The 16,996-nt window shown below is 37.6% G+C and overlaps 1 protein-coding gene and 1 long non-coding RNA gene across 4 annotated transcripts; both read right to left on the bottom strand.

Moving 5' to 3' along the window:
* On the bottom strand, nucleotides 1,751-16,648 carry LOC109851262 (cyclase-associated protein 1-like). Its single transcript, XM_020421316.1, has 10 exons — nucleotides 16,206-16,648; nucleotides 15,540-15,708; nucleotides 15,368-15,432; nucleotides 5,347-5,665; nucleotides 5,030-5,177; nucleotides 4,736-4,845; nucleotides 4,586-4,641; nucleotides 4,441-4,497; nucleotides 2,940-3,083; nucleotides 1,751-2,125 (listed from the first exon to the last, which is right to left on the bottom strand). The coding sequence occupies exons 1-10, from the start codon at nucleotides 16,479-16,481 to the stop codon at nucleotides 2,039-2,041; spliced, it is 1,431 nt and encodes a 476-aa protein (XP_020276905.1). The 5' UTR covers nucleotides 16,482-16,648; the 3' UTR covers nucleotides 1,751-2,038.
* LOC109851264 lies at nucleotides 6,834-10,129 on the bottom strand. Of its 3 annotated transcripts, none has more exons than XR_002249742.1 (4): nucleotides 8,287-10,129; nucleotides 8,122-8,208; nucleotides 7,604-8,044; nucleotides 6,834-7,511 (listed from the first exon to the last, which is right to left on the bottom strand). It is a non-coding gene; the product is annotated as an uncharacterized LOC109851264 (long non-coding RNA). The 3 variants fall into 3 exon arrangements; XR_002249743.1 differs by having other exon boundaries at nucleotides 6,837-7,511; nucleotides 7,604-7,793; nucleotides 7,974-8,044; nucleotides 8,122-10,129; XR_002249741.1 differs by having other exon boundaries at nucleotides 6,835-7,511; nucleotides 8,122-10,129.

The raw sequence follows: 16,996 nt of genomic DNA, 5'->3' as shown, positions 1-16,996 counted from the left end.
AAAATAGAGAAGTTGCAATTGTAAAATACTTTTACAAATAAAACTTGTTCATGTTATAAAATTCTTACATACCAAACAACAAGCGATGTTTTTCATATTTTGATATCATCTCTTTTTAGAGAAGAGAAAGCAGTAGATACGAAACATGATCCCTAGCAAGCGCCATAAAAGAAGGGTTACGATACAAAACGTGTACTAATGTTTTTGAGCGAACATGGTCGCATAGATTGTTGCCCAAGATGTAATTTCGGTATTATTAGTCTATTTGAATGTGATTTAAAATTTAAAAAAAAATCTATATTTGAACTTTTTGGCGCTCTTTAAGTGAAGGGACTAAACAGAGTCTTTTCATTGATGGAAACGTTTGCTTCTCTCTCTCTATTATCATCCTTTATTTTTCAGGAAACTTTACTGGTGTCTTCGCAACCTTAACCACTAAGCTATTCTCTTCTTAAATACTGCACGCCATTGGCCTTTTTTCATTTCCCCGAGAAAGGTATGTTTGCTTTTCATTGGGTGGCAATGAAGTAAAATAGGTTCAAATCCAACCCCTGACTGATTTGTTAATCTGAATTCTTAAATTTATATCCTAATGTATAAATTCATAATCGATAAATGATTGAAAATTTATATTATCATTTCACTACAATACACGGAAAGTTTAAAGGAAATGAGAAATCGTGCGTTTCAATGGATCCCATATTTCATGTTGTAATACATGGGTAGTACAAATTTTTATAGTCTGGTTAGCATTTTCTAGTTAAGAATACTCGGGTTAGTCTCGAATTTAACAGCTCGTAGAAGCTCTATGTGCTGTTCGAAATTCCCTAAAGCAGAATTTTTATAGGCGGCAGCATCAAATCCCCAGCTCTTTCAAGCCCGTCACGTCTAATACCCCCTTTGTCCTCTCTAATGACTTCGACCTCTCAAAGTCGGGACAAATTTTCAAAACCGACCCATTTGTGAACTTAACCCTAAAAAACGACCTCATTCAAACAAAATTGTAAAAACCGATCTGGTTTCAGCCTCGGCCCTGAAGTTTAGCAGATCTACTAAACTTCACGGGAGTTTCGAAAAAAATTTTCAAAAACCAACCTGGTTTCAGCGCTGAGGCTGAAACCAGACCGGTTTTTGCAATTTTGTTTGAATGAGATCGCTTTTTGGGAATAAAAGTCTAAATGGGTCGGTTTTGAAAATTTGTCTCTCAAAGTCTTTCATCATTTCTTCTTATGTGTAAAACAAAAGAAAGAGAGGTTCAGTTCTCAGCACCCCCGATGGCCTCTTTCAAATTGTTAGAAGCTTCTTTAAATCCTTTATTATCAAGCAAAAAAGTATTAGCTGTGCTGCATTAGGATGGCTTTAGATATTTATGTTGCGCGCACCATGAAACTGACCTAAATCTAATTATTGGACCCACACAACTTAATCGTACCCATAATCATCTGAAAGCTACACAGGCATTATACACAATTAAATATGTGATTTGGTTGCATAAAGAGATTCAGAAAAGAGCTCAAGTTTTTAGCATTCCACATCACCAAGAAAACGCCATATCGCTGGCTACCTACCTAATCATCCCACCAACAAGAAACTAAAGGAACTGGATGGTTTATATGAGAACTGGTTTTATTGCAGAAGCAAATTGTCCATCACTCAAGCAATCAGAAACCACAAAGCCTAGAGGATTGAGAGGCCAATCTGGATGAAAGCTCAATTAGACCCACTGGTAGATCTCTTTGCATAGACGCCATAATTCAAAACAACAATCTTTCATACATCAAGTTTGATCTTTGATATACATAAGTAATGAACACGAAAAACTTATCTCCTTACACGAAACCAATCACACCGATAAAATACATATCAAACAGATTGTCCCATTGAATGAACGAAGAAAAAAATCACTGATAGGCAACACACCATTCTATCAGAAACAACTCGATGGATCTAAAGACTTACAAACACAATAATACAACACAAGCCTCATCTCCGAGTAATAGTATAACAAGAGACGGGTAAAGGTTGAAAAAGAGCTTTATTACCCGCCAGAGTGAGAGACGGGTGATGTTACAAAGATACCATCCTTGAAAGCGTGCACAAACTGCTGGGGTAATGCATGCTCTGCCTGCAGAATATTCAAAGAAAAGGCTTAACGTAAAGTTCTAAGCAACATGCCAATCACTACTGAATATTTGTTTGATTTGATTTAAACGCATACAAGTCCCTTTTATAAGTCTGTAAGCAAAGGTAAGGCCTGTGAGCAGTTCACAATATATCACAAAGTGTTCTGTACAAGCCTTCTGTCGATGTAAAAAATGGAAAAATTGTCGCAGATAAACTATTCAGCTCCTAGATAAACGCAGCTGAATGGGTTTTGGAACAGTAAGGTCAAACTAGGAATGAACAAGTCAGAGTTGCCTACCTCGAGCATTGTTAAAAATACCGGTCCCTAACCAGTACATGTATAATTGTATGTCTATATATTAATCCGGTTAAATTAAGAATAAGAGTAAGCATAAGCCTCTCAGTCCTAGCCCAGTTTTTGAAGTCTGTGGGAAGTCCTAGCTTCATGTCCAGACTACAGCCTTTGTTCAGTATAAAAAATAATAGCGAGATAAGAAGAGTCAGCATACGCATCCTTCTGAAAGACTGCACAACTTTTATATATAAAAATTTGAGGTTAAAAATAAACCTATTCATCCCTTACATGCACACCTCAGACACACACACACACACATCACAGACATACAACACAAGCTACAAGTGTCCACAAATAAACACAAGTTATAAGTGTACATGGCCCATTTTCTTAGTAAGTGTAGAAAGTTGTGATTCATATAAGGTGTGGTTGAAGATGAATCTAACAGGCTCAAAATCTATAGTCTGTATAAGAAGTCCTGGAACAAATCACCAATACATGGAAAAATGGGGATGCTTACCCAGTCACTGTCAGCTTCTGCACCAGGGACTAGCACATTTATTTCACTTGATTTAGCGGTTGTTATAGAAGCCTGCAATGAATCTTTGCTTAGATATAGCTGGCATCCAGCTGTGTTGTCAATTGATATTGTGGGTGCTGAACCCTGCACAAAAGCAAGCAATGATGTAACCAGCGAATGATATCTTGAAAGAGTCTTACTTACGCATAAAAAGCGGAGATGTACTGAAACGGAACTGAACTCTTGGAAACTGGATTTTGACAATCAACTGCCTGAGTTCAGTGCAAACCATTTTGTTTAACATAGACCACACATATAACGCATGAAGATCTCTTTCCTAACTATTTATCTAGATTCCAGAAGATGATTGACTTGTAAGCAAGATAATTCAAATTTATAAGATTATCATTCATCAGAGCTAAAAGGCCATCCCTTGATCATACTATGCTGAAAACAACCAAAATCCACAACCATTTGTTTGCATCATATTGATTTTAGCCTCTAAAATCATCGGATCACAGTTTTCACCATTTCCATGGTTCCGCACCGATAGGGTGGCCCTTATAAGCACCGATAACATTCCCATGCCTCCAATGAGAATAACTTACTGTTACGGGCGAGGACAAATACAATTTGTATACCATTGACTTACGGATAATTTACCAGCTCAAATTTGAAAGATATATTATTTATCATAGAACAGCTAAAATACCATTTTTTATTATAGCATGCTGAATAGACAGAAACCAACATACGCAACTTGTTATTTGCATTGCAGTGATTTTAGCCTCTAAAATCATAGGATCACAGTTTTCACCATTTCCATGATTCTACACCCATATAGTGACACTAAAATCATATATATGACTCCCATGCCTCCCATGTTAAGACTACTGCCCTAGAACTTGACATTTTTATGCATTTATTAGGAGGCTCCAATTCAAGCTCTTGAATGAGAAATCATAGTTAATAACTGACTGGAGCCTCAAGAAAGGTGGCAGACTTGCACTTTTTATCAGCCACTGACATGCTGCCTTTCAACTAAGAGCAGTATTAAAATAAATCCTGAAAACACACATCAAGCTATCCTACAGTAGAAAAAAAACTTAAACCAGAAATGGATGAAATAGACCTAGAATATACCATGTTTAACTACAGTCTCTTATGGTGTAATAGAACATTCTTCAGCACTATTAAAGCATGAAAAATCTGTAGAATAAAGAGCATACTTTTCTGGCAGTAAACAGTTAAATGAAGAGTGAAGACAACCCCCATCCCCAGCCCTACCCCAGCCCTGTCACCCCTGAACAAACGATTTCATTCAAAAGGTTTTAATAAAGATCTTCAAAGTATTCAGATACATACAAAATCTCCAAACAGAAACAATCATCAGAAGTGGTCATGACTAGATCAAAGTACATAAAAAAAGCACACACTTAATGAGGTAAGGAATTATACTCATTGGTGAACTGTTGATATTTAACTCTAAGCATGAAATTACCTGGCATTGTACCTCCACACCATTGCAGTTCACAATCTCACAGGCAGCTACAACATCCTTTGTCAACAAAAGAAAGAAGTATTAACATAGTGTACCCAAATTCCACTCGTACATTTCAAAGAAGGTAACTATTTTACATACTCACCAAGAACACAAGTCCCATCTTTGTGCACTTATCAAGGGTTATGTTGTTTACTTTTCCTGAAAATCATGAACCATAAATTAAAATAAAGTTTGGCAACGAAATTCTTTTCAGTCAAAATATATACAAGTTTTAAAAAAAATTTAAGACTACCTTTGATTTGTAAAACAGAATCTTTACACCCAAATACATATACAGATTGCCTTGAGTCACACTCATCAATAATCAGGTTCTTCTTTCCAATCTGATTTTCAACCGCCCATCTGCAAAAGATGTATCCACAGATAAGCATGTACACAAGCACATCCAGTCCCATCAAATTAGAAATCTTTCCAACACATGGAAAAAAACAAGTAAATCAAGATTTATTATTATTATTATTATTTTGCTTCTTCTGGGTAATGACAGGAGAACCATCTTTATAAAAGAACAATTAAACATTCTCACTTGCGACCCATTTGAAGTTCCAATTTGGGGGGCCCTGTTTTGGAAAAGGAGAAGGAACTGGTGCGAGATTCCTTTTCTGCTGCATTGACAACACCAGTTCTATTCGTTCTGTTTTTTGTCTTCATGTCATCAGTTACTTTCTTCAACCCTATTAATAAGAATATTTATATCTAAGAAAATTGCCATAAAAAAACTATGAAAATAAAAGTTTCAGCACAACACTGGAAGAACCAGAATGCATACCTGCAGTAAATTGCCATTAAAAAACTATGAAAATAAAAGTTTCAGCACGACACTGGAAGAACCAGAATGCATACCTGCAGTGACGGGCTTGGAGCTGATCTCTTGAAAAACAGCAGACATGCCTTGTTTAGGCCGTGATGACACGGTTTCAGAGCTGAAAAGATTAGAAGGTGGAGGAGGTGGAGGTACAGGACCTCCTCCAGTGGGAGCTTTAGTGGAGGAAGAAGCAGCAGCAGCCTGAGCAGAAGAAACCTTGCCCCCAGCTGGACCCCATACAAGCCCCAAAGGGTAAAAAGCCTTAACGTAGTCTCGTAAACCAGGAAAATAAAGATCTTTTAAAGCTTTGGCCCACTCGACGTGGTTCGGATCTGTATTTCTATACCCAACAAGAACCTGAATTTTGAAAGGTAAACATTATTGTTGTGGTTAAAGATCAAACTTTGAAAAGAGGGTTAAATTCGCAAATTCTGAAAGAGGGTGTTGCACATAACCCCCGTGAACTTTGTTTATCTCACATAACCCCGTGAACTTTCTCATTGGACCCCCTCAACATAATTTGCAAATAACTACAATTTAATTGAGATAAAGAATCTCAAAATTTAGGGGAGGGGGGATATATTGCTTGTAAATGACAGGTGACAAAGTTTTGAATTTTTTTCACTCAAGGACATTGTATTTATTTGCAATCGGGTTAGGTGAGATAAGGTAAAATTCAGAGGGGTTTTGCGAGACACTCAATAGTTTAGGAGGGGTTATGTGAGATAAACAAAGTTTAGGAGGGTTATGTGCAACACCCCCAGAGTTCTTTTCGGGTATGTGTATGCGCGTGTGTGCGCGTTTTTTTTTTAAGGGGCGGGGGTGGGTTGTGAAATTCACCCTTTCTAAGACTAGGGTTTTCTCTTTAGTGGACCTTGCTGTATATCTCAGAAACAGGTAATCAAGATTTACATGGAATGACACAAAACTTTGGATTTAGCCAAAAAACACAACAACAAAAAAGACAGAACAAAAGGAAAAAGGATGGAGTTTCAAAATCATTTCAATGAGCCCATAATTTCACAACTCAAGAACTTGTTGATCTCACTTAGAAGTTAAGAAATAAGACATATATACTTAGAAGTTAAGAAATAAGACATACATACGCAGAAGGAACAATAGCAGTTGATCAAAGCTTTCGTACTATCTGAATTAAATTTGTCCTACAAACATTGGAACTACATATATCCCGCCCATAAAGTTTGTGTTGCAGAGACATTAGCATATTAGTTGAAAGGAGTTTTTTTAAAAAAGACCATTTTTACTAAATAATTAGCAAAACCGACCGTTTTGCTAATTATTTAGCCCAACAGGCCAAAAAGATGTCGGTTTTGAAAAATTACTTTTTCGAAACATACGGAACTATTAGTCCCGTATGTTTAGTGGCTAGTAATTGGCCACTAATCCTAAGCTAGAAAACCCACGGGACTACTAGTCCCGTGGGTTTGTTGAGCACTCGACAAAACGTACGGGAGTAGTAGTCCCGTACGTTAAACAAAAACTCCCTTGAGCTCGCCCAGCAAATCCATGGGACTAGTAGTCCCGTGGATTTACTGGGCAGACACAAAACCTACAAAGGCCTCTTTTGCTTCATATACATTGTTTTTTGACCAAATTTTGCTCAAAAATATAGCATCCACTTCGTATACATTGATATACAGTATAATATTTATAAAAGTTATAAACTTTAAGAAATAAAAACTGGATAATAACACATTTAATCAATTCGCAACACAATAGATATGTCATATACATATTAATACGACAAAATACTCTAAACAAATCCAAATGTATCAAGTCTATCCATACGACAAAACATAGTCTAAGTAAAAAAAACTAATAAACTATCACATGCAACCTAAAAGTCCTCCCCTTCCCCGTTGTCTCCCTCTTCGTACCCGCTCAGATCGTCGGTGGTCTCTTTCAACCTGAGCTTGTATGTGCTCGCTCTCCGGCTGTGTGTGGGGCTATGACGAACCAGCTTTATTGTTGTGCATGCAAGATCTACCATGTCTTCATCGGCGTGCATATACCCTCTCATGCGCCATCTGCTTGCGACCTTCATGCCGATCCTCATGAGTTTGATAAAGAGCTCTATGAACCCTCTTCACTATCCGATGCAATACCGATACATGTACTGAATCTTCTTTGACGGTAGCTATGCCTTATTTACAACCCCCTCTATCTCATCCATAGCGTCTATCTACAATTACATAAAAAGATATAATTATATATAAGCAGCCAAAATCTAACAAGAGATTGAAAAAACTATTTTAATTTGCGCAATTTACTTACCCATTTTGTCTTATCTACACCTTTTGGTACATATCTTTCTTGTTGGGAGCGTATCTCGATTTCGTCGACTGAAGACGTGGTTTGAGTGATTATCCACCATCTGGTAATCCCCCAATACCATCTAATATAATCGACTTCCTCCATCGGAGGATAAAGCTTCTCGACAATGCTCCACTGCCGATCATTCCATCTAGCAATGTACGGATGATGCACAAGTGGTCAGTTAATCTGATGCTTACCCATAAACGTCCCTCTCTCTATTTTTTCGACATATTGTGGAGCGTGTTGTGGGAAACCAAACTGTCTAAGTACGCGATCTGGCATGTGCATCTCCATATTTTCAAAACAAATGAGAGGAACTCTGACTCACCATATTTCGTATCCCTCCATACAAATCAGTGGTAGACGATGTAGGTAAAGTGCGTATGGCTACCACTCGAACTACAAAATATTCCATATATTAATAACTCTTTGAAATATATCAGTAGCTTTAAATAACTTAAATTCAAATTCGATACCTGATAAATTTTCATCCGGTCGAGCTCTCCTCTGTAAAAATCAAACTGTCTTGCCAGGTCTCATCGTATGCTTTACTAACGTTCCATCTACATGTATGATATAAGGTAGGTTCTAGTTCCAAATTTAAATTTTAATTTTCATTAATTAAATCCAAAAAATTTTACCTGCAACCTAGTGAAATCTGTCCATCTAAATCTCGCGTCTCGCATAATCTTGGTCTCGAAACCAATCTTTCTCATGCCCAAACTTGTAACAATGTCAAACATGACTTTAAGTTTTTTATTTTGCATAAAAGCAACCTTCGACATTTCCCTATATAGGTATGCTAAAACAACATTACCCCATGATAATGGCCTGCACCTGTCGAAGTCCTGGAGAAACGGTAACCACCTATCACATGACAAATACGTTTAGTTATATTTTATAACAATAATGAGCAAAAATCTAGCAAAAACGATTAAGATAGTGCATTATAACAATAACAAGTTGTCTTACCTTAAATGTACTTTATGTTTACTTGAATCGGAAAAAAGAAGCGTCCCGATCATGTGCAAAATCTATGCACGAGTATGTTGTCGGATCATGACTTGGGATGCATCTTCTAGCAAGGGGTTTGCGAAATTTTCTTTTAGCCACTTCAATCTAATATATCCACCAGGCAAGGACTCCAGAGATAGTCCTAACAAATCATCACAGACTCGACGCCACACATGTCTATCAGTCTCTGTAACACAAGGGCCATCAATGCGAGACCAATGATCACTGCTACGACTTAGAGAGTAATAGTCGCCTCGCCAACACGTAGATGGAAAGTGTTAGTCTCTAGCCTCCTTAGTCTCCACATTAATGGTCCTTGTGTTACGAAGACTGGTAGGCATGTATAGCGCTGAGTCTGTGATAATTTGTTAGGACTATCTCTAAAGTTCTTATCTGGGGATATATTAGATTAAAGTGGCTAAAAAAAATTTTGCAAACCCCTTGTCAGAAGATGCATCCTAAGTCATGATCCAGCAACATACTCGTGCATATATTTTGCACATGATCGGGACGTTTCTTTTTCCCAATTCAAGTAAACATAAAGTACATTTGATATAAGACATCTTGTTATTGTTACAATGCACTATCTTGATCTTTTTTGCTAGATTTTTGCTCATTATCGTTATAAAATATGACTAAACACATTTGCCATGTGATAGGTGGTTACTGCTTCTCTAGGACTTCGACAGGTGCAGGACATTATCATGGAGTAGTGCTGTTTTAGCATACATAAATAAAGAAATATCGAAGGTTACTTTTATGCAAAACAAAGAGCTCAAGGGATGTTTGATATCGTTACAAGTTTGGGCATGAGAGAGATTGGTTTCGAGAATAAAGATTATGCGAGATGCAAGATTTAGATGGACAAATTCCACTAGGCTGCAGGTAAAAAATTTGGGATTTAATTAATGAAAAATTAATTTTAAATTTTAAATTTGAAACTAGAACCTACCTTATATCATACATGCAGATAAAACGTCACTAAAGCATATGATGATGCCCGACAAGACAGTTAGATTTTCACAGAAAAGAGCTCGACCGGATGAAAATTTATCAGGTATCAAATTTGAATTTAAGTTTTTTAAAGCTACCGATATATTTCAAAGAGTTATTAATATATTGAATTTTTTGTAGTTCAAGTGGCAGCCATATGCACTTTACCTACCTAGTCTACTACTAATTTGCATGGAGGGACACGGTATATGGAGAGCCAGAGTTCTTCTCATTTGTTTTGAAATTGTGGAGATACACGTGCTGGATCGCGTGCTTAGATAGTTTGTGAAAAAATAGAGAAAAAAAGCGTTTATGGATGGGCATCAGATTGATTGGCCACTTGTGCATCATTCGTACATCGCTAGATGGAATGAGCGGCATGGGAGCATTGTCGATCAGCTTTATCCTCCGATGGAGGAAGTCGATTATATTAGATGGTATTGGGGGATTACCAGACTAGGTGGATAATCACTCAAACCACGCCTCCATGTTTGTGGAAAATTTGCAGTAAAAAGAAATGAAGGAAAATTGATTTGTATTCCTTTAATCTCAGTTACAATTGGATTTCCTGATTACAAAAGAGAAGAGAATGAATTTGATTCTCCCATTTGTTTAATTTTGGGTTCTTCACGGTGGCGATGAGATGCCTCCCTCGAATGCTCGCGTCGAGTTTGCTTCTCGTTGACGATCCGATGTCTTGTTTCACTGGAACGTGGTCTTCTTCTCACGATTTGACGTTGTGGAGAACTCTGAACGAGTTTAAAACTCTATGAAAGAGTTGATTTAACCGAAAGTCGGTTATAAGCCAAGGATGAAGAAGATCTTGTTGCCGATCTCCAAAGCTCCAACCGAAGGATGAAGGATCCTCTTTTCGCTGCCAAGAAGTTCCAACCGCCCGACCCGAAAGATCCAGCCCCGAACTAAGTTGATTTTTTAGTTATTTATAGGGGATTAAGGGGTGTAACCACCTCCTTAATTCGCTCCTAAGTGGGGCTAATGGGATGTAACCGCCCCTTAAATCACTCCTGAGTGGAGTTGTGATCCCCTCAGATCGTGGGAAACGGTTTTGAAACCGTTCAACTCGTGTTTGAACGAGTCAAACGCAGATCCTGCATTCTGGCATGAATTCTGTGTCCAAACGCAGTGTCTGGAAGCTTGAACGCAGTGATTGGAAGCTGCGTTTGCAGCGGATGAAAGCTGCGTTTGGCAGCGGTATAAAGCTGCGTTGGGCAGCGCTTGGAGCTGCGTTGAGCAGCGTCGGGCAGCGAATAGAGCTGCGTTGTGCAGCGATGTTGAGCTGCGTCGGACAGCGATGTTGAGCTGCGTCGGGCAGCGATGTTGAGCTGCGTCGGGTAGCGAATAGAGCTGTGTCCAGTGGCAATTTAAGCTGCGTTTGCAACTTTTGGAGCTGCATTTGAGCTGCGTTCGTGGCTATGAACGCGGCGCATCTTGATGCTGGTACGCGGGGAGGACTTCCACGTCTTGATTTGAAGAGACCATTGATTTGTAGTCTCTTTCTGTCGAAGCGTTGCAAAGATCGTCATTTTGTAATCTTTACTTTAGCTCTTTGATATGCAAAAGTCGTCAGATTGTAACTCTCGATGTTAATGGTGAAGGCTGTTAAACTAGAGCTCTCATCGGTTGTCGTGAAAGTCGTCAGATTGTAACCTTCAGCGATCTACGTGAAAGTCTTCAAATTGTAGCATTCTGGAAGTCGTCAGATTGTAACTTCCATCATCGGTGTTTGATGGGGATCAGCTATCTATTGTGATTTGTAACTTCCATCATCGGTGTTTGATGGGGATCAGCTATCTATTGTGATTTTTAGACAGCCTACACTCCAGTTGACGAAATCGAGATACGCTCCCAACAAGAAAGATATGTACCAAGAGGTGTAGATAAGAGAGAATAGGTAAGTCAATTACGCAAATTAAAATAGTTTTTTCAATCTCTTGTTAAATTTTGGTTGCTTATATATAATTATATCTTTTTATGTAATTGTAGATAGACGATATGGATGAGATAGAGGAGATTGTAAATGAGGGCATAGCTACCGCCAGAGAAGATTCAGTACATGTATCGGTATTGCATCGGATAGTGAGGAGGGTTCGTAGAGCTCTTTATCAAACTCATGAGGGTCGGCATGAAGGTTGCGAGCAGATGGCGCATGAGAGGGTATATGCACGCCGATGAAGACATGGTAGATCTTGCACGCACAACAATGAAACTGGTCCGTCACAACAATGAAACTGGTCCGTCACAACAAGATGGTCCGTCACAGCCTCATACACAACCAGAGAGCGGGCACATACAAGCTCAAGTCGAAGGAGGCCGCCGACGATCTGAGCGAATACGAAGAGGGAGACAACGGGGAAGAGGCGGACTTTTAGGTTGCATGTGATAGTTTATTAGCTTTTCTACTTAGAATATATTTTTGTCGTATGGATAAACTTGATACATTTGGATTTGTTTAGAGTATTTTGTCGTATTGATATGTATATGACGTATCTATCGTGTTGTGATGTTGTGAATTGATTAAATGTGTTCTTATCCAATGTTTATTTCTTAAAGTTTATAACTTTTATAAATATTATATTGTATATCAATGTATACGAAGTGGATGCTATATTTTTGCGTAAATTTTGGTCAAAAAATAATGTATATGAAGTAAAAGAGACATGTGCATGTTTTGTGCAGGTTTTGTGTCTGCCCAGCAAAAGAGGTTTGTGCATGTTTTGTGGATTTGTTGGGCGAGCTCGAGGGAGTTATTGCTTAACATACAGGACTGCTACTCCCGTACGTTTTGTCGAGTACTCAACAAACCTACGGGACTAGTAGTCCCATGGGTTTTCTGTCGTAGCATTAGTGGCCAATTACTAGTCACTAAACATACGGGACTAATAGTCTCCTATCTTTCGAAGAAGTAATTTTTTAAAACTGACTTCTTTTTAGCGTTTTGCTAAATAATTAGCAAAACGGTCGGTTTTGCTAATTATTTAGCAAAATGGGTCTTTTTTTAAAAAAAACTCCTTAGTTGAAACCTGAAAGCATAAGTTCATATGGAGCTATTATTTTTTTTAAACTTTATGTTAGTCCGATTGTTGGAGGGGGAGGGGGAGGAAAAAAGGGAGGGTTTGCAGTCACCATGAGTTATTAAGTATGGGCGTATGGGCAGTAGGAATCACTATCATCCAACATTCAGATACAACGGCATACAAAATCCTTATGTCCACAATACCATTGTCAAAACTAACATTCGTCAAGAATGTGACCGCTAGATAATACTTAAAAGTCATAAGCGAAATGTATCAATTTATTTACTTCTTTTATGACCTAGGAGATGCATGCTTTCCAATAAAAACTGTTAATAAAATGTGAATGTAGCATGAGCTGTTATCATATACTAGGAAGAATAAATTGAAACAAGCAATGTGATAATTAAGTGGCAAAGATGTTTGTAGTAAGCGTTGTTACCATACATTATATTTAATCTTGATCTAATACAGTAATACCTCTCCATGTGGTTTCATCGATGATCCTCCTCTCATTTGCCTGTGCTCATAAGATATACTTGTCATAATAAGTGACAGATGGCTCAGACTCTTTTTACAGAAATCATCTTTACCTTACATTATGTTCATTTTGATCTAATTCTTGTTTTATTTACTTACTTGTATCTGTGGCCCTGTTCTCATCCTAGCCTATGAATGCTCACATGTTTGCTTCTCATAATGATATACCTGTCTAGATCAATTAATTTCCTACTCTGTAAGGCATTCAGTTTGGAATCAGTAAAGATTTTGATATAGTCCAATGCCAGACTTTGAGGTTGTGACTTATGCAATGAATCAAATAATGTATTGATCTTACTGGCCAAATAAATGATTCCGACTGCAAACAGATTACTAACCACAAAACTAATTACACTAATAGGCCAGGACAGTTATACAATGGTTTAGAAGACCTAAAAGTAAAAGATGGCTAAGCTTCAAACATCCAGTGAGCTATAAGGAAGAAAATAAGATTAACCAATCACATGAAGATGGTATTTTCAGGTTCAAAGAGTCCTTTCAGGCTTTCAGCATTGCTTAAATCTTTATTTTAGTTTCTACCTTTGACAACGGCTGTCTTTAAAAAATGCATGAGCTAAGATCAATAAAGTAAAAAGTTTGTTAGGAATACTAATTCATACATATTACGACTGGGGAAAATATTTTAGAGTAACAATCTGATCTGAACAAAAAAACAGTAAGAAGAAAAGGTTGGTCATATTCGTTAATTATGTTGGCTTATGAGACAGTTTATTAGTTAGATTTCTTACTCATTAGACTTATTATTCGATTGACTTTTTCAGGTTAGGATCAGGTCTACCCTTTTCTCGTGCATTTGAAGCTTATGAAATGGCTATTTTAGTGGACTTGTAATCAGCTTGATGAATATAGAATATCAAATCAAATTTTGTTTATTTGAATACTCGGGCCCCAAATTTACGCGTTTAGCCTTTCACTTCAAATGCATCTTTCTGCCGCCACCCTACACTGATATGGTAACTGAGCCCTTTGCCGGTGTTCTTTCTCTTTACCTACCTGTTTGCTAAAGCCAACGTCTTCAATTCCCATTACCAGTCTTCCCTTGAAGAATGGATCACTCGTCTTAAGTTTAAGATTGGAAGTCTAATTAAACTCATTGAAGAGAGATTTTTAATTAAAGTTTCATTTGCATGGCTCCTATTATTGATGATCCTACTATTTACAATGTTCAAATGAGGAGCTTCTTGAGCAAATTGTGTGCCCTTGCCACCAACAATACTGCATTGTTGGTAAAAATGCAAGTTAGAGAAGATATTGTATAGTCCAGAATGGTCGCCTCTTGCTTTTCAAGGCTAAATGAAATAGTTAAGGTGTAATTCTCTGTGACTAGTGTTGATGACGTTTGTTCTTCAGGAGGAAAGGTAATTCATCTAGTGCTTTAACAGTATATATTGGTAATATCGGTGCTGTTTGATGATGCTTCCAAAGTCGAGAAATTGAAACATCACCTAGCTGTTGGGTTCAAATCTAGCTTTTCCAGGCCACGGTCTTTCCTATTGAATTTGACATTAATGATCTTAGAGACCTAAAAAATAAATCTAGAAGTTGAGTTTGGTAGTCAAGAGAGAATCACAGACCTCCAGAAAAGTATGCCATTAGATTATTTAATGATAAAGGATATCAAGCTCTAGACCTGCAGATAATTAGAAACTCTATTGAACCAAACATGAAGTTCAGAAATTAGAGGATCTAATTGCTGATTGCTATATGTGAATTGGAGGACATCTGAGTGCTAATTTCGCAAATTTGTGGTATGTTTGTTGAGTCATTGACACCTCGGATAAAAAAAAAAAGAAGCAAACATTTTGAGATTGATATTCATTTCACAAGGACGAGATTATCCTGAAGAAATTGTGCTTCTCATATGCTTGTAATATTATCAACTAAATGATATCCTAGCTCATTGGATGATGAAAGACTAGGTTCCTGGTCTATTTTATACAAATTCAACATGATTGATATCTACGCTTCCCTTCAAGGAACCACATCTACAGTGGAAGAAGTTTTCTCAATTTCTGATGTCACAAAAAGTCCTGAAGGTAATTAACATCTTAGGATGAGAATGACCACAATGCAATAAAACAATACAAAACCATTGTACATAAGAAATAAGCATACAACTTGCCTTGTTGTTATAGAATTCAGCCATCTGCCAACTTTCTTCCACATGCGCAATTGGAAGACTCATACCTTGAAGAAAAAATAGAAGGTAAAGAACTTCAGTAAGATGAAACATTACATGTGACAGTAAAGACAGAGATAAATAACCAAAAGAATTCAAGATTAAGCTCACAAACCACAATCCTTTCCCAAATAAGCAACCCATGCCAATGCTACGAGACTGTCCGCAGCTGCTTTCAAATGATTGAATGCATCGGATCTCCTTCCTTCTGTCAAAGAATTTGCTTTGACGATTACATCATTAAGCGGCTTCAAAAATTCTGCTAGACCAGCAACGTCTGGTTTCTGAATCACAGATCACAATACTATGTAAGCATGCGAGTTGAAAATTTGAGAACACTACCTATGTTTTCACTCGGTTTGACAAATTATTTAATTAACGTGAGAAGAAAATAAAAAACACTTCAAGCTCAACTCGAAACATTCAACCAAACTTCTTAATTTCTTATTTACAGCTAAACCGATACAAAAAGGCATCAGTTAACAATGTAGTCTCATTTAATCAATACATTCATATGTTCTACACTCTAACATCAACACCAAATTCTCTGTCTAGTTCACCATCAACAGAACAAACCCTCATCTGTTCATAAAACCTGCAGTCTGACTCAAAAGATCACAACTTGACAGAAGGCACTCAAAAAGGAACAAAAGAATCAACATATTACACTAAAAAAAGAATCGCGTTTTCAGTTCTCCACTCCAAAACTTCTACTCAAATGAGCTACCAATGGTCAAAAATCACGCTACGTCCAAAAGAATCATCGGATTCGTAATCGAACCTGGCATTGTTTGGCCTTGACGAGCAGATCTCTCTCCGCCGCAAAAGCTTCCTGTAGAATCTTGGTCGCCTCAAGAACTTGACCGCCGATCTTTTCGGCGGCGGACAAAACCCTACCGAGAGATTTCTCCGCTAATTCATCGAAGGCGATCACCGCCGGATCTGAGGGCGAGTCGCCGGAGAGATCTCGCGACGAGATCGCTGGCTGAGATCCGAGGGGGAGAGATTCCAAGCGCGCAACAGCGGCTTCGAGCCTTTCAATGAGAGATTTCTCCATTTCTACTGATTATTAGGGTTTGATCGGTTTGGATCTTCTTGAGCTCCGCAGGTAAAAAAAGTTTCTCAGCGTGAGGCGTTCGATTTATCGGATGATGAAGAGTTGCCGAAAGGTGAAAAAAAGCAGCACCGCCAGTGTGTCTATGAATCTTGCGAGATAATCTGTTCTTTTGTTAGGATGCGCGAATTTCCACTCTGTCTTTCTTATGTTTTAATCAATGTCCCCCGTATACTTTTTGTAATCTAATTTAGCACCTTATTTCATCCGAAAAGAAATCACGTTAAAAAAAGAAAGAAAGAGAAAATGCTAGAGGGGGTTAGAGCCCATCTAGTATTGCTAAAGTTTATAATAAGTTGTTTATAAAAACAGTTTATAGAAATAACTGATATAAGTTGCTGAAATAGCAGTTTGGTAATCAAATATAAATAAATGCTTAAAAACAGCTAAGGCATTTGGTAGAATTGTGTTTAATGATCATTATTAAAAAAAATTTTATATATATATATATAGAGGGA

Source organism: Asparagus officinalis, chromosome 8 (genome assembly GCF_001876935.1).
Source record: "Asparagus officinalis chromosome 8, Aspof.V1, whole genome shotgun sequence".
Classification (NCBI taxonomy): Eukaryota; Viridiplantae; Streptophyta; class Magnoliopsida; order Asparagales; family Asparagaceae; genus Asparagus; species Asparagus officinalis.
The sequence above is the reverse complement of the archived record's forward strand: the minus strand, read 5'-3'. Positions and strand labels throughout refer to the sequence as shown.

Bases quoted from the DNA above. Each gene is read 5' to 3' on its own strand.
- LOC109851262 (XM_020421316.1), bottom strand. From the start codon at position 16,481: ATGGAGAAATCTCTCATTGAAAGGCTCGAAGCCGCTGTTGCGCGCTTG. The intron at 15,709-16,205 runs GTTCGATTACGA...TCTGTGATTCAG, and splicing joins TCAAGGCCAAACAATGCCAG to AAACCAGACGTTGCTGGTCT. The intron at 4,498-4,585 runs GTGAGTATGTAA...TTGTTGACAAAG, and splicing joins AGATGGGACTTGTGTTCTTG to GATGTTGTAGCTGCCTGTGA.